The 23,853-nt window shown below is 45.4% G+C and overlaps 1 protein-coding gene across 1 annotated transcript in view; it reads right to left on the bottom strand.

The window, feature by feature from the left end:
- The window catches only part of RAB11FIP2 (RAB11 family interacting protein 2), a 281,486-nt gene extending 257,907 nt beyond the window's left edge, over positions 1–23,579 (bottom strand). Inside the window, exon 1 of the mRNA XM_069611907.1 lies at positions 21,576–23,579. Coding sequence (XP_069468008.1) covers positions 21,576–21,928 — 353 coding nt within the window. The 5' untranslated portion in view covers positions 21,929–23,579. The remainder of the gene's footprint in view (positions 1–21,575) is intronic.
- Between the last annotated feature and the right edge of the window lie 274 nt (positions 23,580–23,853).

Genomic DNA, 23,853 nt, shown 5'->3' with positions numbered 1-23,853 from the left:
TTCCCCGCGGGCATCCTTGCGGAATACAACTTCTTTACAGTCTCCTCTATTGTCCAGGTACAAGCTACCATGGCGTCTGTACAAACAGACGATGCACGCCAGGTCACCTGACACGTCTTGTACGTGGAAGACGTACAGCAAGCCACGATCCTCTTAGGACTATAAAACCACCGTCTTCCAAGGGGCTCGTTGCTGCTAATTAACATTACCAGCTACAGGTGGTTCCGTCCGTTTCCTCTTCGTGTCTCCCTACACGAATCCTTATCTGAACTCCTGGTTTTGACCTTTGCCTGACTTTTGGATTGCCTCGTCTCTTCCTTTATTCCTGTCGTGCTCGTCTGGTTATTGGACTCGGAACGCTACTGGATACGCCTCTCTTCTGTGTCTTCCGGTTCTTTCCTGGTTGCCGCTCTGCACATCAATTTGCTGTCTACTATAAGGATCATCTCAACAGCTACTCAACTATACTCGTGTACTCGGGTACATACCTATTGCCTTCCATGGATATTGTCTTCTGTTGGATCCTGGGACATTGAGTGTCTTTCCTGTGAGATTGCTCTTAGGTGCATATGAACGCCCTCCTCAACTGCACCAACCCAGCACTAATGCGTCCCTCGTGCCATTCGGGCTTACTTACCTGTACTAACTTCCCTGTTTGTTATTTTCTCCTGTCGTTGTCTGCAGTATCCTGGACTCCTCTTACTCCCATTATCTTTATTCAGGTCAGTTGTTATCAATTCTATAGCTATAGTGGGAACCGATACTGATTTAGTTCAATTCCACTCATTTGTGTTATTCTTTGTAGATCATCCCAGGGAAACTCAACTCCACTCCAATATCTATCTAGGTAGTTGTCCAATCATTTTCAACTGTAATATCAACATTGTCTAATATTTTGGTATTCTTTTGCAGCATTGGTATTGGCGGTGTGTGTTCTCCCCGCTCTTTTACTCAATTGACATCTCTGTCTGTTCCAACTAAAACAGCAGAGAGGTACATTGTGGAAAAGAGCCCCTCTTTGAGGAAGCCGGAGTCTTATACTCAAGGGAGCTGGGATGGAAGGCTGAATTCGGAATCTTATACCACCACCATCTCCAAGGTCATTTTCTCTGCATCTTCGGCCTATTCGGAGTGGTGAGTAACAGAATTAGCAACCATAAAAATGTCCACAGAGGCCATTGATGATTTGAATCAAATCGTGCAAATGGTCACGGATCTACGTACCGACTTCACCAATGCACAAGAAGCTCTGCGCCAACGCATGGACGCCATTCAGTCTTTGGTTACCACACCAGCGTCACAGATGGCTGGTGCTGCAGCTACAGCATCAGGTTCAGGGTTTCCACCTCCAGAGCAGGAACCAAACCCGATCATGCTTACAACCCAGTTCCCTCTAGCTCCTCCTGAACGCTTCGTAGGCGACCCTAAACAATACCAAACCTTCATTAATCAATGCAAATTGCATGTTCTGTGTCGCCCCGCCTCATTTCCCACATCTACAACCAAAGCGGCTTTTGTTTTGTCTCATTGGGAGGCACTGCAGCCGCATGGGCTAACCCATTGTTGGAATCGAATAGTCATGTTCTCTACAATTGTGAGGCCCTTCTTGCTATGATGAGTAAAGTATTTGATACACGTTATACTACTCAAGCTACTGATCTGGAACTCTTAAAACATCGACAAGGAAACAATTCTTTATTGGTTTGTTTGGCACGATTCAATCAGTTGGCAGCAGAAACTGACTGGCCTGAAGAAAAGAAGACAGCTGTTTTCTATCAAGGCCTCTCAGATGAACTAAAAGGACAGCCTCTCCACTGTTCCTTTAGTTCCCGCGGCATTCAGGGAACTGCTAGACTTAGTCCTTCAGATTGATGCTCGTAAGTCCGAAAGACGCGGCAAAAAGAAAACAGCATTGTTCAGCACGGTTTCAGCAGAGGCATCATCATCTCCTGCGCCTGAACCTATGCAGATTGGGATGGTTAGGGGACCGCTTACACCTGCTCAACGAGAATATCGTCGATCACACAATCTCTGCATGTATTGTGGGACCTCTGATCACTTATTACCTGAGTGTACCAAAAAACCTAAAAGAAAGGCGGGAAACGCCAAATCGCGACAGTAGATAGAGTCCCTATGTCGGGAAACTCACCCTTGGACTCTACATTACAGAATCTGAGTCATTTAGTCCGCCTACCTGTTACATTTTCCTTAGATCATGGCGTTTCATTCCAGACAACAGCCGTGATTGATTCAGGTGCAACAGGTAATTATGTTGATTAATGTTTTGCCGCCATGTCAAGAATACCACTGGTTCGCAAAACTATACCTGAAACAGTGAATGCAGTGGACGGTTCACTTCTTGTCTCAGGAATGGTAACTCACCAAACAGTTACACTACATATGAGTACTGATGAAGGCCATACTGAAGACATATCATTTGATATCATTAAAGCACCAGCTTATAAAGTCATTCTGGGCATTGCATGGTTGAAACTTCATAATCCTGCCATCGACTGGTCGACATCTCAGGTTCAGTTCCCTTCCAATATGTGCAATACTCGATGTACTACATTACTCGGTATTACCCATGATAGTCCAGTCAGGGCGCTAGTTTCACCTACGATGCATATCGGAGCTGTCTCTAAAAATGTTACCTCTGCAATACCTTCTCAATATGCAGATTACACAGATGTTTTTGACAAAGGGATGGCGGAGACTCTTCACCCACATAGAGCTTATGATTGCCCAATAGACCTAATTCCGGGAGTAAAAATACCATCCGGCAGAGTGTACTCCCATACTCTCAAAGAAGACGAAGTTCTTAAAGATTACATAGACAAGGCTTTGACCATGGGATTCATTCGTCCTACCAAATCACCAATTTCATCACCACTTTTCTTTGTCCCTAAGAAGCCAGGGGATCTACGTCCTTGTATTGATTATCGTGCTTTGAATGTAGCAACCATAAAAAAACAGTATCCTCTTCCTCCGATTTCTGTCCTTCTTGATCAATTGGGTTCTTCCAAAATATTCACTAAGCTTGATCTCAAAGGAGCTTACAATCTCGTCCGCATGTGAGAGGGGGACGAATGGAAGACCGCATTTAAAACACGTTACGGTCTATTTGAGTATCTTGTCATGCCTTTTGGGTTATGTAATGCCACGGACACCTTTCAAGCTTTCATGAACGATGTTTTACGACATTCTTGATCAATTTGTTGTTGTCTACCTGGTTGACATTTTGATTTACTCTCAAAACCAGGAAGTCCACGAAAAACATGTCAAGACAGTACTCCAACGTCTGAGGGAACATAGATTGTTTGTTAAAGCCCGAAAAGTGCATATTTCATGCCTCAGAGGTGGAACTTTTGGGATATGACCTTACTAACAATGGAGTGCGCATGAGTCAATCCAAAATTAGTGCGATCCTGGAATGGCCTGTGCCCAATTCAGTCAAATCTTTACAATCATTCCTGGGATTTGCAAACTTTTATAGACGCTTCATCAATGGGTTTTCTGAAATATCTGCACCACTTACCTCTCTGACAAGTGCCAAAGTATCATTTGTATGGTCTTCATAAGCTCAGAGAGCCTTTGATCAATTAAAATCAGCCTTCACTTCCGCTCCTGTCCTCAAACATCCTGATCCCGAGCTTCCTTTTTTTGTTGAAGCTGATGCTTCAGGTTATGCCCTTGGGGCGGTATTGTCTCAAATCTGTCCGCATTCGGGAGGGATTCATACTGTTGCCTATTTCTCTCGTAAATTGACAGCTTACGAAAAGAATTATTCCATCACAGAACGCAAACTTTTAGCCATCAGAGACGCATTCTTGGAATGGAGGCATCATCTTTTGGGGGCCAAACACCTTGTAACTGTATACTCGGATCACTGCAGTCTGTTTGCCTTCAAATCTATGAAATGTCTTAAGGCTAGACAGGCGCGGTGGCATTTATTCTTTTCACAATACCAATTTGTTATCACATATCGTCGTGCTAAAGCTCAAGTTCCGGCTGATACTCTCTCGCGCTTACATGCGGATGGTCAGTCTCAACAGGTCGAAGCTCTTCCTCTTCTACCAAACAAGGTTGTTTGTGGTTGTTCAGTTCAACCCTCTTTGCGTTCAATCATCCTTGATTGGGTTTCAAAACATCCAAAAGAGATCACTGACCTCAATCTGGAAATCATTCAGGGTATGCCATTCATTCAAAGGCGTGTCTATATACCCTCAGGTCAAGCTAGAGATTTAGCGCTTCAGTGGTCTCACGATTCTTTGATAGCTGCACATCCAGGGAGTCAAAAAACTCTTGAAGCCTTACGGCGTTGGGCTTGGTGGCCTTCTATGGTTCGTGATGTTAAGGATTACATTTTGACTTGTTCCATATGCACTCAGTGTAAAACTTCTAGAGCCAAACCAGTTGGATTGTTACAACCTCTTCCTGTGCCGTACAAACCTTGGCACATGCTGTCAATGGATTTCATTGTGGAACTTCCTGACGTTCATGGCTATGACACTATTTGGGTAATCGTTGATTACTTCACTAAATAAGCATTGTTCATACCTTGTTCTGGTTTGCCTGCAGCTCCAGAATTGGCGAAACTGTTCTTGACGAATGTGTTTCGTTTCTTTGGTCTACCCTCGGTTATTGTTTCCGATCGTGGCACAGAATTTACGTCACGATTCTGGAAGGCTCTTACAGCTTATCTGGGTATTGAGGACAGGTATTCCTTGGCTTACCATCCTCAAACGGATGGGCAGACCGAGAGAACTAATGCTACCATCGAACAGTATCTACGCTGTTTATGCCTTCAGTACCAACAGTCTTGGTTTACTTCTTTGCCTTATGCAGAATTTGCATACAATAACTCTATGCATACATCAACTGGAGTTTCTCCCTTTTTTGCCCTGTATGGTGGTCATCCTAGGGCACTTCCACTTGATCCGTTATTACCGGCCGTTAATCCTGCAGCAAAAGATTGCATCAGAGATCTCAATAAGATTCATCGGGATGTACGCTGTCATTTACTCCGAGCTCAAGATCGTGCCAAGAAGTATGCTGATGTGCATCGATCACCTGCTCCAGTCTATCGCAGTGGCATGAAGGTGTGGTTATCGTCCGGCAATTTGCAAATTGCAGGCAAACACTCACTTCCGCCCAAATTTGTGGGCCCTATGTCATTACTGACGTCATCAATCCTGTGGCAGTTAAGCTTTCTCTGCCGCGATCATGGCGCATACATCCAGTTTTTCATGTCTCCTTGATCAAGCCTTTCGTCCATGAGACCCGTCTGCCTAATCGTCCTTCGCCGATCTTGGTGGATGGTGAGGAGGAATATGAGGTCTCGCGTATCCTGGACTGCAGGGTGTCCAGGGGTACGTTGTTCTACCTCGTGGATTGGAAGGGGTATGGGCCTGAGGACCGTACTTGGGAGCCACTCTCCAATTTGCATTGTCCAGTTCTTCTGAGGAGCTTCCATTCCGCCAGGGGGTTGCCGGAGTCTTTGGGGGAGGATGCTGTTACACTTCAGGCTTCCCCGCGGGCATCCTTGCGGAATATAACTTCTTTACAGGCTCCTCTATGGTCCAGGTACAAGCTACCATGGCGTCTGTACAAACGTCGACGCACTCCAGGTCACCCGACACGTCTTGTACGTGGAAGACGTACAGCAAGCCACGCCCCTCTTAGGACTATAAAACCACCGTCTTCCAAGGGGCTCGTTGTTGCTAATTAACGTTACCAGCTACACGCGGTTTCGTCCGTTTCCTCTTCGTGTCTCCCTACACGAATCCGTATCTGAACTCCTGGTTTTGACCTTTGCCTGACTTTTGGATTGCCTCGTCTCCTCCTTTATTCCTGTCGTGCTCGTCTGGTTGTTGGACTCGGAACGCTACTGGATACGCCTCTCTTCTGTGTCTTGCGGTCCTTTCCTGGTTGCCGCTTTGCACATCAATTTGCTGTCTACTATCCGGATCATCTCAACAGCTACTCAACTATACTCGTGTACTCAGGTACATACCTATTGTCTTCCATGGATATTGTCTTCTGTTGGATTCTGGGACATTGAGTGTCTTTCCTTTGAGATTGCTCTTAAGTGCATATGAACGCCCTCCTGAACTGCACCAACCCGGCACTAGTGAGTCCCTCGTGCCGTTCGGGGTTACTTACCTGTACTTTCTCCTGTCGTTGTCTGCAGTATCCTGGACTCCTCTTACTCCATTATCTTTATTCAGGTCAGTTGTTATCAATTCTATAGCTATAGTGGGAACCGATACTGATTTAGTTCAATTCCACTCATTTGTGTTATTCTTTGTAGATCATCCCGGGGAAACTCAACTCCACTCCAATATCTAAAACTCAACTCCACTCCAATATCTATCTAGGTAGTTGTCCAATCATTTTCAACTGTTCTAATCACTTGTTTAATATCAACACTGTCTAATATTTTGGTATTCTTTTGCAGCATTGGTATTGGCGGTGTGTGCTCTCTCCGCTCTTTTACTCAATTGACATCTCTGTCTGTTCTAACTAAAACAGCAGAGAGGTACATTGTGGAAAAGAGCCCCTCCTTGAGGAAGCCTGAGTCTTATACTCAGGGGAGCTGGGATGGAAGGCTGAATTCGGAATCTTATACCACCAACATCTCCAAGGTCATTTTCTCTGCATCTTCGGCCTATTCGGAGTGGTGAGTAACATGGGGTTAGTCTTTGGGAACAGACCAAACAACGGTATAGAAATGGGATACATTATAGTTTATCAAAGTTCTCCTACCTCTGATTCTCAGAATTCCCTACCTTGTTCCAGGGGTACAGCACATAGTATGCTTCTTGTAAATCTCAGGGTTGCAGCATCCGGCTCGCTTGTTTTCACACTCCCGACACACAGTCTCAGTGTTTCAGCACCAACCACACTTCTCGAAGTCTTAAAACACAGTCTCCGGGTTCTACCGCACAGATTGCTCTTCGTAAACTCCCAGGGACATAGTGGCAAGATCACTGGATACAGTGTCCAGCTCACTCTGACGCAGTTCCAGGGCTATAGACTCCAGCTGGTTTTCCCAGATTGGGTACAGAGCTCAGCCCACTTTTGCAGTTACAGATTTTCAATCCCTGTGTCCCGGACCCCCTCCTAGGCCACATTCCTCCATTAAGCTCTCGTTTAAGAGTCCCAGCCCCAAGGGTGCTTCTGACTCTGCAGCTCCTTCAGGCCACTTGGGTATCTCTTGGTCTCCCTACTCTCCAGAGTGTCTCCGCTTCCACTGGCCTCTCATCTCACTTAGGTCTCTCGGCTTCCCCAGGTTCATCAGCGACTGTAACCTACAAAGGACTCCTTTAATATGCAGCGTTTCGTTCTTTTGCAGCATTTTCATTTTTCTCCTCCTGGAGTCTTGCTATCTCTGCTGGCTACATGTAATTGCTACTTTTGTTCCGGTTTGTTTCAGCCTTTTATATGCATCAATGTAATTAGGTTTTACTAAATGCTTGGCTTCATTAGGTAATGCAGACTCACCTTCTAGCCATCGTTTCTTTGCCGTCGTAGGCTGACCTGAGTCCCTGTAGGCTCTACAGTTACCGCTGAGCCTTCAAATCGCTTAGCGGCCATTTCGAGATCTCGAGTAAGTCCATCTCGTGAGTTGAAGCCTCCGGTGCTGAAGGAGCACCGGAGGCTTCAACTCACCCAGAACAATGTTCCCCTGCGTAAACTGTAAGCTGGCTTCCATTGGTAAATGTTGTGCTATGTTTTGGGTGCTTGCATGGTTAAACCTTGTCGTTCAGGGCTCAGACTTCGAGGTGGTGGAACTTCAATGGATCATATCTTGCAGGCATTATCAAAACTCAACTCGCAAGAGGGCTAATGGACGATTGGGCTGGCCTCATCTAGAACTGGGAATGCAGGCTTGGGAGTTGGTGGGGGGAAGGGGAAAAGGACAGTAACCTTACTGTTGTCAGTAAATGATTGGTCTTCAATCCTTTGACCGGGGGTGGGAGGTATCGTTAACTAGGAGGACAACTCTGCAAATCAGAAATTTGACAGCCTCTATGAAGCTTGCAGCACTTGCCCTAGAAAACCAGCTTTATTAGTTATCAAAGCCCTCTGAGGCTCTTGGTACACAGTCAAGGAAATTAGTTCGACAACCCCCTCCTTGTCCTTCCGCCACTCACCCCCCCCCCATTTGCCGCCTCTTTCGTCCTTCAATCACTTGCTTAACCCAATTAGCTTGTGCATCTCTCGTTTGTCCTTCCCTCTTTATATTAAGTCATGTTTTTCAGTCTTAAATATCAACACTTCCGACACTTGCAGGGATGCTTGTTGGCTTGTGGCCTGTAATGGGGTGGAGGTGTTTAATAAAGTAGCGAAGAGCAAGGTTATACAAGGCAGATGGGGGAAACCATGGTCGGCTTCAGATAAACATCTACCCATAAAACATGTGCAAGGTGCATGGCGAGATCAGTGGGTGGTTAAGCCGCTTTACACGTGTGGCGTCCAGAGGTATAATCCTAGCCTACGTGTGCGCATTTGTGGGGAGGAAGTTGGTTTTATGGGCAGTGTGGCATCAACCAAGAGTGTGGTACAGCCTAAACTATTACAGCGAAGGTGGCATCAGATAAACTCTTCGGCACTTTCGCAACATGTCACCGCAAATTATTTGACTTTAAAAAATGGCTCGTCAACTTCGCCTTAATTGTTGTCGCAGCTGGCGACAGCTTGCTCTACTGCCGCATATCTTTTAGTGCCGTTGAAACATGTAAAGATAACTGTTCCTCCCACTGCCCTTGGTTTACCCCTAAATTGCGTACACTTGGGGCCAAAGTCCTTAAAGCGGAACGCAAATGGCGTTTAAAACCCGACCTAGACCTGAAATCAATCTATATACTGGAACTAGCCAAATGATTTTTGTGGGAAACCTTTCAGCTGGCGACTAACACCGTTAACCAACTGTTTCAGATGATGAAGGACCTTTTAGCTCCCAAAGTGGCCAACGCTTCTTCCACAACTCAAACATTGTGTAACAATCAAGCTGATAACTTTGTGAAGAGAAAATTGAGATTATTAGAACCAATATTGGTACCACCTCTTTCTTCTCTACTGCCACCACGTCATTTTCACTGTGGCAATATCTGGAAAACGTTCCTAGCTCTGCTAGGTTCGACTCTTTTCAGCTCATTGACTCACAGAAGGTCATAAAGGTCACCTCCCCTATGGATGAGATTGCCCTTTCCCAGTTTAAGGCTATGGTGAGGGATATGGGTGATATATTCACTGAAACCCTTTACTCGTCTCCGTGGATTCATACCTGCTAAATCAAAGAATGCGTTGGTCGTTCCACTGCGAAAGAAGCAGAATTTGGATACGGATGTGTTGTCCAATTATCGCCCTATATCCTTTCTCGCTTTCTTCTCCTTTTCTTTATGAAAATGTTGGAATCTAGGGTCACCCCACAGCTTAGATTTTTGGGCAAACCATCAGACCACCCAACTCAGTTTCCGCCCTTATATGGGTACCAAGTCTGTGCTAGCCTCGGTGATAGACGACTTAGTTAGAATTAGGGACAATGGTGGTGGGGCAGGTCTAATTTTATTAGACCCGTCTGCCACTTTCAACGCCATCGAAGATTCAGTTCTCTTGTCCATATTGCAAAACATCAGCATATTTGGTAGTGTCTTTAAATTTCCTTTCTTGAGTTGTGGAAACAAACTGTTTCTTTAACTCCTTTTAGATCATCGCATGTGGCAGTTACCTGTGGGGGTACCATGGGCTCGCCATTGTCTCTGCTTTTCTTCAACATTTATGTTCAACCCCTTGCTCATCTTAGTCGTGTTTTTGATTTTCGTTTCTTGTGTTATGCCGACAACACACAAATCCCTTTTAGATTAGACCTGGAACATGCTGCTACTGCTGCCCGTTTAAAATCCTGCCTCAAAGCAGTTGGATGAGCCCGAACTGGCTCGAACGAAAGGTACTAGTAGTAGGTCCTTCCCACTCTCCTTTGTGTTGAACACTGGATCAATGGCCATAAGAGTTTGGCCCCTTACCTCTTACCTATACCTGCAAAGACCGTACAAAATCTGGGGGTAAAAATCTGATTATTTATGGAGACTCAAGTCAGTGCCATTAGAAGCACCGTATTTTTCAAGTTGAAAAAATTGAGGAAAATCCTACCTTATGTTCCTGATGAATTCCATTCTCAGGTTGTCGGTGCCACGTGGCTGCCTCGATTACTGCAATGCTATGCTTCTTGCTCAGCCAGCAAATATACTCAATCAGCTACAGGTTCTCCAAAACGTAGCAGTTCGGCTACTTACGGCTATTCCTAATGACAGGCCTGTTTCTTCTGCCCAACTGCACTTGTTGCCGGTCGCTGCCTACATACAATTTAAGTGTTTATGTCTCATCCATTGGGCTTTGCAAGGCAGAAGTTGTAAGGCTTTGCAGGACAAAAGAATGCCCTATTGGCATGGTAGATCCTTGCGATCATCTTCCCTTTCCCTTCTCACAGTTCCACACTATCAATTAGAACATAGCGGAGGACGGGCTTTTTCAGTTTTTCAGTGTCAGGCCCAAGCTATTCAAATTCTCCCCCCTGCTTCCTCTGCATAGAACTCAGGATTTTACTCAGTTTAAAGCACTGCTAAAGACCTATTTGCTTAATTCCTTCAGTCTCCCTGCAGTTTGCTTTTAGCACCCTAATGCCACTGGTGAAGGTTCTGCCCTATACAAGTACCCGATTGATTGACTGATTGAGAGTTGGATGATGGGTGCAAGAGACAAACAGATCTCTGCAGCGCGCTAGTATAGAGGAATGCAAGTTGCAATTAGCACGGGAAGGCGGGAAGTAGATGTTAGTGCTGAGCTAGTACAGGAATATCTCGCTCCTGAACAATCTAAGCAATATTACATGTCTAACTAGTTTCTATATCAGCAGAAGGTCAAGGGTTCATATGGCAGCCCAGGTTGGCTGGTGAGTACAACCACAGCAAATTTGTTTGGTACCCATGCAGTTCAGAAACAAAGAGGCTTCCAACAAGGCAGCCAAGGAAAATACTAGCATTCACTTACACAAACACATCGCATTTATACTCTTCCTAATATCTAACCAACTGGCCCAGCTATCATCTTGTCCCAACTGATGGCAGGCTTCAGTTACCTGGCTCTCACACTACCCCCCTGTGCTAGAATCACCTACTATATGTGGCCAACATTCTATAGCTTCATAGCGATGAGTGCATATAAAAACGTGCAGGACTAGCCTTGTCAACTCCAAATTGAAGTGCAAAACCCAGTCAGGTTTCTGGGATATTCACAATGATTATACAGGCCTCAAAAAATGTGCACTTGCCACTAGCCATTGGCGAGCGATAGTTGGTTCTTGGCGCAAGACACTGGGCCTCATTACACGGATGGCGGTAGGGATTTACCGGTAAAATACTGGTACCAGTAAATCCTTACCGCTTTACTACGAGGTCCCTTTGCGGGTTGGGGGATTTAACACCTGCTTTTTGCAGGCGTTAAAATCAAACCCGCTAACGGACCTCGGAGCTAATTACGGCACCGCAAAATTGCGGTGCCGTAATTAGCGCCTTCCCCATTCCCATAGAGACCCATGGGGCAGAAATGGGAATGGGGAAGGGCAATGGTGGAAGGGGGATTTACCGCCCCTCCAACCTTGGAATGGGGCGGTAAATCCCCTTTCCGCCAAGGCCGTGCCGGTATTTTACCGGCATGAGCCATGGCGCTAATAGCGCCATGGCTCACCGCCTACCGTGTAATGAGGCCCATTGTGTGCATGTAGAGGACTGAAGAAGCAAGTGACTTAATGCCTGGCTAGTAGCTCGCAAAAACGTTTCCCCCCGAAATATACATGAGAGATACTGTGAATATCAGTACAGATAATCAGACTCTGGGTTTCTATCTGTTATTTATATAATCTATTAATATAACATTGATGTAATGTATTTGTTATTTTTATGGCGCCTTTTCCCCATTGGTTTGGTCTCAAAGCATTGTAGGTTGGACGCCCTCGTGGGACCATAGTCCGGGTAGGTGAAATTTGTCAGGAGTTTAGAATGAGCGTGTGCATTTTCGCCAGTACGAAGGTAGGTAGGGGTGGTCACGTCCCTGCTGGCCACGTATGTCGAGCTGCCATGTGGATGGGTGCTGAGGGGTAGTATGCAAAAGCAGGAGAATCACTATGTGTGCAGCTTGACCGAGTTATTGTCGTGAGGGATGGCTGCATTCTTATGGCAGGGGTGTTGGGCAGTGTATGTTTCAGATGCGTGCATGTGGTCGTGCCTTCGGGTAAAGCTTTCATAAGCACGGAGTCTGACATGTATTCATGTGTCCTGGCTGGTTTCGTAGAGGGAGATGAATTTAGAAGGGAGAGAATTCAATGCGCTGCTAAATTCTACACATGACTATATTGAAAATAGGACAGGAAAAGGTAAATGGCTATACTCGAAAATGCAGCTAAACATACCAGAGGCTATACTTGGAATGTGGCTAAATATAACCCAGAGGGTAAACTCTGGGTGCAGCTCGGTATAACACAAATAAGTTCCCTACTCTAGACTAGGGAACTTATTTGTATTGTCTCCATATCACGCAACCTAGGTGTCAAGGTTGCATCCTTCTCCCCTGCACCTTAAAGTACATCTTCAGTTACATCTAGTTTCTTCTCCACATCTATTATTCCTAATACATATTTGACTGAGGGTGTGCTTGTGGTGTCTATAATTCTTCCTGCAGCTCGGTATAACACAGGGCTATACTCAAAATGTAAGGTAAAGCTATTACAAATGCTCAGTGCATCTTTTTTTTTTAAAGTGCACTTTCAGTAAAAATACTCAGTGCCATTCTGTCGTTTCCACCAAAAGCAAATAAAAAATGTTGAACACTTAAGTTTAGTACAACCTTAATCCGCCAATAGCCCTTCTAGTAAACTCGCACAGGCTCGAACTGACGACATCACATTAATGAAAATCGATTACATCACTGATGAAGGTCCATACATCAACTCTAACATTGACGTGTTATGCAACTATGTCCTTTGCATATGACATGGAAGGGTGCACGGAAACTAATCATGAAAAATCTACCGAGGACTTGTAAACTACTGCAGATCTATGCACCCTGCATGGTGTATGCACTGATCCATGCATGCACAGGCAGCTGTAACATTAGAAGCATGGCGTCACTCACTTACGGGGGGGTGGCGGGGATGATTGGTCTACTGGGGTGGAATGAGCGGTAGGTTTATGAGGGGATACAGTTGAAGCAGTGCTTACAGCCAGCCTCCGTTTTGTTACGGTCCAAAATCCATACATAATGCCCATGAAGCTCCCTTAGCCAAAGACAAATAAACGAGAGTACTTGGCAGAAAGTGGTGGCATTGCAACACTGCCTTGTGATCTTGTGTAAGCAAGCGTTACACATTCTGGGGCTTCTGTGTTCAACGTGGATTCACGAAGTGGTATATCTAAGAGATCATTCATTCATACCTAGTAACAGGGTGCACACATTACACTCCCCGCTGGCTAGTCATATTGGACTATTGTAAAGTTAAAAAATGGTGTTCTGTGTGTATGTATAGAATTGAGGTTGCAAATGTCTTTTTATGGCTGGCAGTGGCTTTCAACTTGAATGTTTGCCCCCTGCTTAGTAATATAATAGACCACGCTGTTCGCTCTTCACGTTGCAAACAGATGTCCACCCTGAGCCTGTGCTCCGCGTGTGTGTGTTCACGTGAAACACAAGGGGTACCCGCCACAGTGTGTCAAGAACTGCACAGTGAATACCCGCTTAATGATATGGTGTTACTCCGCCGAGGCGGTGCTGCAGAGTTATGAGGAAGGTGCCGGGAACACCACTGGGCGGAGTCGAAGTGATGTGTTGCTCGGGACTCCAACCAATTGTGAAAGTATGTTCCTGGCCACACTTTTACCTGTTGAAACAGTATCACCTGGTCATTCCTTTTGAAGCAGTCACATTTCATAGTCACCCGTGAACACACTTCCAGGGTCAGACGGACATACGGGGCAATGACCCAACGTGCTAGTGTGGGTCCCGTTTTTTTGGTCAAAGTGGGCCATTTGATTTATTACTTCACAATGCAGCTAATAGTTTTGTCCAGTTTTCTAAACAAAGCGTCTTTAAAATGCGCAATTTGCAACGCATTTTGCACACAAAATCCCTCGAGTGCTAAATACGTCTGAAACAAGAGGAAAAATTGACATGGGTGCCCGAGCCAATGTTATGCCCCAGTCTGAACTGGTACATTTCTGTGCCCTTCCACGGCGCACCTTTCGTTCTCCCTTTTTAGATTTCTGTTTGGAGGGCGAGGCGCCCGTCTGACATCAGTCAACATGTGTTTTGGTGGCGGACGCGGTCATTGTAAACGTTTCTATGGTCAGCGAGAGGCACCCCTCTTGCCATTAACGTAAACGTCTCTTTTGTCAGTGAGAGGCACCAATGAAGGTTCAGAAACAGACCGGGTGAGCACCAATAGCTCTGGCGACACCATTCTGACAACCTATACTATAGGCACATGTATTTATTTAGGGAAGTCTTTAATTGGCAATACGAACACTCACACTTTAAGGGAACCCTCTAGCAGGTCACAGAAAAGCCTAATGTGAGAAACCCAAGGGTATTCTCACTCCTACTCCCGTTGGCTCTTTTACGAAGATGGCCAGGGAAAGGCCATCTCTATTGGATCCTGACCATGGGGATGGACAAGCGAGGAAGGATCACCTGGTTGGAGTGTCCTTGGGGATTGGGAGTGAGGTACCTTTAGGCAAGACATGGTATCCCGCTTATCCTCGTGACAACCAGCCTAACCTTCCCCTGACGTTTATGGGTCATTGTAAAGCAGTACCCCTTCATTCCCATCTTGGGGTACCCAACAGTACTGGGACGAGGCAGAAACAACTGAGAGTAATAGACACCACTCACTCTCACCACTTTGGTACTCGGCTGAAGAAGATACATGAAGATCAAGCGTGTCCTTGTAATCAGAGCCAGGCAGTATTATATGATATGACATTTGTAACGCGCCTATACACAAGTGTTTCAAGGCGCGACAAATAATGAGATACAACTGCAGCCCACTGAAGGACCACAGGGGTTTAAGAGGGGGTCTGTGGGTGCAGATGAAGGAAGCGGCAGCAGAGAGAGCAGCAGACTACGAAGCAGCAAGGGAAGGAGCTGTGCGGGAGCGCGAGAAGACGAGACGTGACCAGGATACCAGGAGTCGTGCTGGTGGGACTATGCAGGGCAGAGAACCCTTGGAAGGAAAGGCAGGCAGCAGGTGCTGTTGAGGAGCGGAGGCGGAGCACGCAAGGGAGCCGGCGTGTGCCTAACGAGGCACCCAGCAAAATGCTTTCCCTGCTTGGGGAGAAGCCGCCAAGAGGAGTGTCAGGTACAGTTAAGTGTCGGGGACACTGGAATCACGCAGACGCTCCAAGGGACCCTGAATGGAGTAGCGGTCCATGAAAGTAAGCAAAGTTGCACTTATTGAATACCGAATTGAATAAAACAAGTAAAGCTGCACATATTGACTATCGAATTGAATGAAACAAGCAAAGTTGACCTTATTGAATACCAAACTCAATGAAATAAGCAAAACGGCACATAATGAATACCGAAGTAAAAGGAAAGCAAAGACTAACCATTCTGAATATTGAGTTACATGAGCAAGCACAACTGCTAACATTGAACATCAAAGTGAATGCAAATAACTAACCTGCTTAGATTGAATTATGAACTGAAAGACAATAGGAAACCAAGTTGAATGAAGGACTCTGACTGCAGAGTTGTAGTCAAGGCTGAACAAGTGCTTGTTGTGGAGCGGCATTTAGGAAACCACTGGTTTAATATTGAACTACTCCAAGAGAGCTTGAAGTTCCTGGTTGCGCGACATGTAATGGGTGGATCGTTCGACCCAACAACTGTGCCCAGACCAGAGAATAGAATAAAGAACTGTTGAAAGCGAATGCAAGGTTCCTGGTTGCGCGACCTGTAGTAGGTGGACCGTTTGGTCTAACTGCGGCAAGACCAGAGAACCCCTATATGCTAACAAGGAGGTTTGCTGTTGTATAAAAAGAAAAACTACCAGTGGTGCATATAAGACTTGGGGAAGGGAACCCTGAGCCGTAAAGAATTATTGAAACAATGCTTAAAGAGAAAGCTTCAAAATATTTCTTTTTGTGACATTATTATGACTTTTATCTTGGGGGAAGTGAGCCCCGAAATGTGCTGTCCTGGAACTATATTGAACTTGGGGAAGGGCATCCTTACATTTACAAAAAGGTGTGTGGAACTTTGTTAATTCAAGTCCAGAAGAAGGTAAATTGAACACTGTGATAAACTGGTTGACATTTAGGGAAAAGAGGCTGCAGATTAAGCCCGAGCTGAAAATAGCTTTGAACTTTACTTTTGAACACTGTTTAGTTTATGCTTGACATCCATGTTTTGTCTTAGTTGTGAGGGCAAGAATAGGTTTTGGACACAGACAGACGTTTCAGTTGACGTTACTGACAGACTTTTTTTTTTAAGTGTCTTTAGGTAGGGAAATCCCACCGTAGCATAGGGTAAGTTAGGCCTTACAACATCCTGACATTTTCTTTAATAAAGCCTTTTGTTATACGTTGTATCTGTTGTCTGTATCTCATTCCATGATGCCAACCTCACAATATACACTCGAAGCGTGTGGTGGTCTCTCCTAGCATTATACAAACATTCCCATAGATAGGGGTCTGCGTCCAAGAGAAAATGTAAACACATGCACTATAATTAGTCTCTGTGAATAGAGGTGTGTCGAACTCACGCAACCAGAGGCAGTGCCGTACATAAGGGCAAAATATGTTCTGCAAATAGATTTATTTTCATTTGTCAGAGCGCACTCACCCCTGGGGTGTTTAGCTGCTAGTTACAGTTATACACTTAGTTTCAATAAAAAGGTGTCTACAAAACACTGGAAACACCCATAGGAAGGACACTATAAAAACTCAGTCCAAAACCCCCGCTACATAGTAAAAAACATAACCTGCACTGCTTCACAAGACTCACTTTATAGCACCGATTTGAGTAAGCTATGCAATTCTCCAAACAGATGGAGTGGCGCTGGTATAAACCATAACCCACACTGCTTCACAAGACTCACTTTATAGCACTGATTGGAGTAAGCTATGCAATTCTTCAAGCAGATGGAGTGGCGGTGGTGTAAACCATAACCCACACTGCTTCACAAGACTCACTTTATAGCACTGATTGGAGTAAGCTATGCAATTCTTCAAGCAGATGGAGTGGCGGTGGTGTAAACCATAACCCACACTGCTTCACAAGACTCACTTTATAGCACTGATTTGAGTAAGCTATGCAATTCTTCAAGCAGATGGAGTGGTGGTGATGTGTGAGAGTTAAGGTTAAACTTGCAGTGCAAGGGATTTTGGAATAACCTTAACAATGGCATTTCCAACATTCTATATGAGGTAACATTAACTCCAGGAAAATGTTCACCTTATTCCATCTTGTATTTTTTTTAAGTGTGCAATGTTTGTGATTTTGAATATATTCTTCCGTTTCCGAGATGCGGAGGCATGTGTAATCTGCATTCAGAAGTGCACTTGAATAACTTTACCTTCTCTGCACATGTCAGAATTGAGGATCAACTTTCTCAAGCATAAAAAGGGAAATCTTGCAAGTCTGCCATATCCAATTTTCAAAATGTTTGTGCTGTACCCCATTTCCACTTAAGGGGCTAAGTGAGTACCAAAAATCAATGCGGACAATTTCAAGATATTCGTCTGACAGGTGTTTCAGTTTTGCGGTTCAAGGAAAAAAACACCTTTCTCAGTACAAAGCTTAGATCAGAAATGTGGCATCTGTGTTGAGACCTGGACAACATTTTTTGGCCAAATTTGGTGAACCAGCATTGACGTGATCCAAAAATAAGCAAGAAAAATGCTCTCATTTTGTAATGTAAAGTGTTCCCTATCCTGAACTACGGTGCTGCTATTGCAAAAGTGAGTCCTACAAAATAATTTACATAGAAGCACTGTAACCTATTGCCTACTAGACAACAACGCACACATTTGTACAAATCTCATGCAGCATAGCCAGAAGTGTGACAGAGAATGATGTAAATAGAAGCAATGTAAATCGTAGGGGTATATTCGAGAATGGCATGTAAATTCATTAACCAGGAGCAACTCTTGGAGAACATGTAGTCATCTCCCCCTGACCACAACACTTCTGTTACTACATATCTGCTGGATGACAGTAGGAAGCCAGGCCTTTCAAGGACCACAGAAATAGACATGCTCTTGCATGAGACTCATCTTACTGGCCTTAGCTCCATACCCTTGTTGTGGACAATAGAATAACCTTCAGTGACAGCAAGCACTGCGGCTCTAAAAGATACATAGACACTAAGAGTGAAAGTGACGTCAGAGGCTTCGAAATTATGACGAGCAGGAGCCAAGACCAGCTCCTGGGTGTCCGTTATCACCCAGTAGTCAGGATCTACCACTAGGGAAGCAGGAGTGAGTCCACAAGGCACCATAAATCCATCTTCCACATGAGATACAAAAACGTGAACTTTGTTAATCCATTATGTTTAAACGTGTACTTGACGTTTCCAAATTCCTCTCGATTTACATTCTCAAAAACTCAATATTAATGTCACATATACACGTTTGTGAGGCACCAGTTGGTATGGGGAGCCAGAAATAGCTCGCAGTTGCTCTTGGTTTCAAGCTAACGAGGGCCTCCTAGGCTAGAAACAGGAACTAAATACCTCCCCACACTTTTGAAGCGTGGTGTCAGCATAGTGAGCGAGTGTGCATGCCACCATCACAAAGTGCCAGTATTATGATGCCTCAGTACTTAGTATAAAGGCTGTGTATGTGTTTTAATGTGTTTAGGAGAGTATGGGTGCAGGGCTAGTTCCAGAGTTTGTGTGTGAGATGTGCTGCTCTCTTAATGTGCATATATATTGGCACCATAGAGAACTTGGTAAATATACAAATCATGATAAACAACTAACAAATATATAAATTAATATCATGGCCCCAGGGAAAAAAATAGTATTCTCAGAAGCAACCGTATTTGTAGGCAGGTAAGCACCTATTTTAACTCTATGACATCCATTTGTAATTCATACTTTTTTGCAGCTAGTAGTTCATGCAAATTAACGTACACATTACTTTTATTTCAAAGTTCCTCTTCAAATAAGGCAATACACATTTTACAGCTCCTTCATGTGGCACTGCTCTGCTGATATCTCTGATACAAAGTTACTCACCCTGTGTGTGTGACTGGAAGCGCAGTCAGTCTTCTATGTGCCAGAGGATTCCTATTTTTTCCCATTGTTTTTTTTTTTTAGTCCCCATTTTATTTTTGTCTAGATTATTTTCCTGTTTAATGGAGTAAAAGTGTCTGGTACGTCACTCATCTGCTTAGTATAGAACTATATTAAGCAAGGCAAAAAGTGTATAATTGTATCATTATTTTCACCCAATACACACTTTGAAGACAAACATACACAATAAAAAATATGTTGTGATACGGTCAAATGGCTGCATTCATTTTTGATGTGAAGAAAACGTAAAGTTTTACGAAAAAGCAGATGCTTTTGGTGTGTCAAATAAGAACACATGACAACAAGGGAGTCTTATTTTTTCCTGTGACGCACATTTTAATTGCCTTGAAAGAAAGCACATATCTGGGTATCTAACTGGAGCTTTGTATGAGCTTTCTTAAGAAAAATGCACCTATGGTGGTTCTCATCACCAAAAGGATAAACATTATTAAAGTCTTGTAATAACGGTTTCTCTAATGAACTATCAATAATACAAAGATTATGACAGAACATTTAAATGGGAAAAAGTATTAGAGAGGGCCCGGTGGGACCTGCACGGCCGTTTCTCCTGGCCCGTGGGCGAGGTGGGTGGAGAGTCATGTCCCAGGGCCCCACGAGCGTGGGGGGGAATGGACAGCCATTTTAGAATGCACTCTTGAGGTTAGCACACAGGTGGCATCCGCTATCCAGGGCCGGCGCTAGGTGTGTGCAGCATGTGCGGCTTGCTGCACTTGGCCCCGCTCCTACTAGGGCCTTGCGCCGAGGGACCCGATAACTCCCTGTTGCAGGCTGCAGCGTGGGCCGTGTGTTCAGAGTCCATGAGCTTGCTGCAATCCACTCCGAGTGCCGGGCGGCACACGCTGCAGCAAGCATGATGACAGGAAAGTTTGCCAGCAAATCCTTTTAAAAGCGGCTGTCCCTCGAGGTTTGGCTCCCTTTTGTTTCTTATTGGTGAGGTAACTTGTCACCTGTCAACCTCCAGCTGCGACTCTGGAGAGACAAACACCACCCCTCCACCTGTGTCCCATGGGCCCAATAGGTGGTGGGGGCCTCATAAGCACTGCTGATCTCTTTCTTTCAAAGCAGAGCGTTCAAAGTGGGTTCAATTTACTATTGATGGGCTATTTAAGAGACCATTGTTGTGTTAAGAACTGCAAAGGGGCATTTTTATTTTGAAAGCACATGTAAAACGGCAGTTAGCTGTCTACAATCTGTGCCTCCTCCAGCATAATTAAACGTATTGCACAAAACCGTTTTAGCTATTTGCCTTATTTCCAAATGTTTATATTTACGAAGCCAAAAAGTGTTTAAGTAGAATGTAACATTTTCCTCACATTATTCATGAAGCATGCAAGTGAGCCACGAATATTTACCAAGGATGTGACAACAGAGGTTGTCATCCTGGAGACTGGAAGGGATATTTTCTCTATCTTCCTGTATTGATTTCCAGGGCACAAGTCGATACATGTGGGTGGACAGCGTCAGCCCACTTTTTACAACAGGTAGACAACCCCGGTTTGTGTTTTTTGAAGCCAGCATTAAAAAAAGTGTGCTTGCTCAAGTGTTCAGCTACTAGGATTTCACACCTGGTTGTCATGTTTCTAATGCAGATGCTTACCCACAAGAACACATAAAAGTGCCATTAAAGCGCACGTCTTGTGTTTGGATTTTGTTTTCTTTGGAAAATGTCATTATAAATTGGCTTAAAAGGTGGGCACCTTTAATACTTTGCTAGTGCAATTATTGAATATTCTTTCGGATTACCATGTTTTCGTTGCTCCATACATACGTAGTAGTTATTATCTTGTGATATCACATCCTGTGATGTTATCAAATTCAAATTAAGGGGGCCCGCACTTAATTTGCAGCACTTAGCCCCACAAATCCTAGGGTATATATATATATATTTTGGCCCAGCATCGATGCAGATATATATATATATATATGGCTGCATCGATGCTGGGCCAAAGTAGCCCATCCAGAATTCACTTGCAAGGTTAGAATTTAGGTGGCATTTGCTTCCTGTTTGACCCCATGGATGCTGGGATCTTGGCAATGACAGACTGTCCATGTTTAGCACCGGACCTGTTCCAGTGTATTTATGTGCTTGAAAGTAGCAGTATGCATGTGTGTTAACAAGCATGAGCTTTGAATAACCCATGTCCAGGTTTTGGTGAGTTCTATAGTGGGGTTACATACATGCAAGAACAGCAACACTTACTCAGTTTTTTTCCGTTGCTTGTCCTCGAAGATATCATTGAGGCAGATGACCACTTGCCCCAGGAACTTGTCGAGGCCCACCAAGGAGCGGTGCATGACGATGAGGTGCAGCTCATATCGCTCGGGGGTGCCTGGCATCAGGAGACCTGGCAATTCAAAGGACGCCTCCTCCTTCCACACTGGGCTCAGGCTCTTCTCAGCTACTGAAGTTGAGTACTTTTCCTTGCCCAGTTGGATTATGGTGTAAGCGTCATTAGTCGCAGCCTTGCCCTTCGCCGGGAGATCCCTGGCCTCCAAAACCGTCACCTGCACGTGGGTGGGGAACCATTTCTGGGACTGCTCTGCTAGTGACATTGTGGCGTGTCCTCCTCAGCCCAACACTGAAGGGTGGCTAACGGTCAAGCAGACACCTGCTTTTCACCCTACAAATTCTTGGTCACCCTAAAAACTCCAAAACGCCCAATAACCTGTGGGATCAAGGAGATACCTACATGCCACTATTTGCCCAGAAACCTAGCAGTCAACCCTTTAATCTCTAGGTCACCTTAAATCGTACTAATGTGGGTTCCGTTAGGTCAAGCAAAACAAGCCAAGTCTATCAGAAAACCCAAAGGTCCCTCTACAATGTTGCGTAGTCCACTAGCAATGTAGTGGTATACCATAAATCTACAACCTATCAGTCAACAAAGAAATACCCACACGAAGGCCTAAAATCAATGAAGAGAGTGAAAATTCCAACTGGAGCCACAAGAATGCTTTGGGTTGAGTAGTTTGGGGAAATGCCCATTGGCAGAGACAAAATATTTCCAAATCGCCAGATTCTCCCAAAGATAGGCAAAGGTCAACGACCATTAGCCAAGTTCTCCCCTCTCTTCTGCCAAATTGAGGTAGTAAAAAATGATGTTCCTTTAGGGACAAATGGTTGGGTGTAGGGCACACTGGAGTGTGGGGATAGACAGCCCCATAGAGTTGCATTTTTTTTTTATAAAGTCTGGGTACCTACTAAACATACCATCGAATTTTAAAACTGAAGGCAAAACACAAGTCCAAAACAAAGGTTTAACTTCCAAACCTTGCAACTTCACTGTAAAGGGGAGGTTAGAGCTGCTCGTCAGACTTTACCAGACACTGTGTTGTACAGGGTGCAGCACTGGCTCTGCCCAGGAAGGGGCTAGAGACGAATTCATTCAGGGTAACATGCTTTACATCCCACTCATGCGGCTGACCCTGTGCATGTAAAGAACAAAGTGCACGAGCAGACCGATTGGCTATTGGGTCCAACGAAGACAAACAGAATGGGTCAGAGGCTTTCCTCCTTGCCGACTGCCACATCTGACCCACGATCGGTGATTGTTCGTACCCGCTGTCCCCGAGCTGGCACCAACCCCCAACGTCGCCACTAGCTCAGCAATCTCAGCGTGCTGCTCCAACTCTGTTATCGTCTTCCACAACTCTCCCCTTTGACCCAGGGACCGTCAGTACCCCTTCTGTCATAGGTGTTGTTACTAGTCCTTCACAGCCACCTCTAAGGGACCACGCCCGTTCCCTACCCCTTCTTACCCTGTGCTGCCACCCACCCAACACTATCTTCTGCCATAGGGTCTCTACCAGGTCACCACGCCCACCCCGTCTCACCTTATTCTCTCATTAACCCCCTGACCTCCCGGTTCTCCTGCTCATCTCCCACACATGGAGCACCGTCTGTACCCAGCTCCACCACCCCCTTCCTCCTGAGGGTACCCTCCTGTTCCGACCCCTCTCTAGTCCTGCACTGTCACCTACCCCCCAACCCACCCTGGCCCACAAGCTTTCACTCTCACCCGCCGCTGGTATTCGGAGCCCGGTGTGGCCCTTTAGTTCAATGTCACAGCCCACCCCCCATCAACCGCACATATCCAGCGTCCTGGCCGTGGATACCCGCTCGCCCACCCACCATTCCGTCCCCGGGCTATTATCACCCACCAGTCGCCAACAGACATCTGCCCACCCTCCCCCAGCCTTTGTTCCAGGGGCCTGTCACCCCACCCCTCAGCCACCTGGGCTGTCACTAGCCCCCACTCTCCTCCCCCGCCCCTCTTCGCTCTAGGTAATCACCCACCCTACTGCGGTTCACACTTCTAGCCCCTATCCGTTCATATCTTGCCACCCAAGGCCGCCCTATCTGCCGGCTCCCTACCTGTCCCCCCCGCGCCCCTGGGCTGTCATCTGGCCGAGCTGTCACTAGGCACAGGCGGCTTAGACGCCTGCACTTCCGGGTCTCCAGCCAGCAGCGGGCCACT

Source organism: Ambystoma mexicanum, chromosome 8, assembly GCF_040938575.1.
Source record: "Ambystoma mexicanum isolate Mex_15411 chromosome 8, UKY_AmexF1_1, whole genome shotgun sequence".
Taxonomy (NCBI): Eukaryota; Metazoa; Chordata; class Amphibia; order Caudata; family Ambystomatidae; genus Ambystoma; species Ambystoma mexicanum.
The sequence above is the reverse complement of the archived record's forward strand: the minus strand, read 5'-3'. Positions and strand labels throughout refer to the sequence as shown.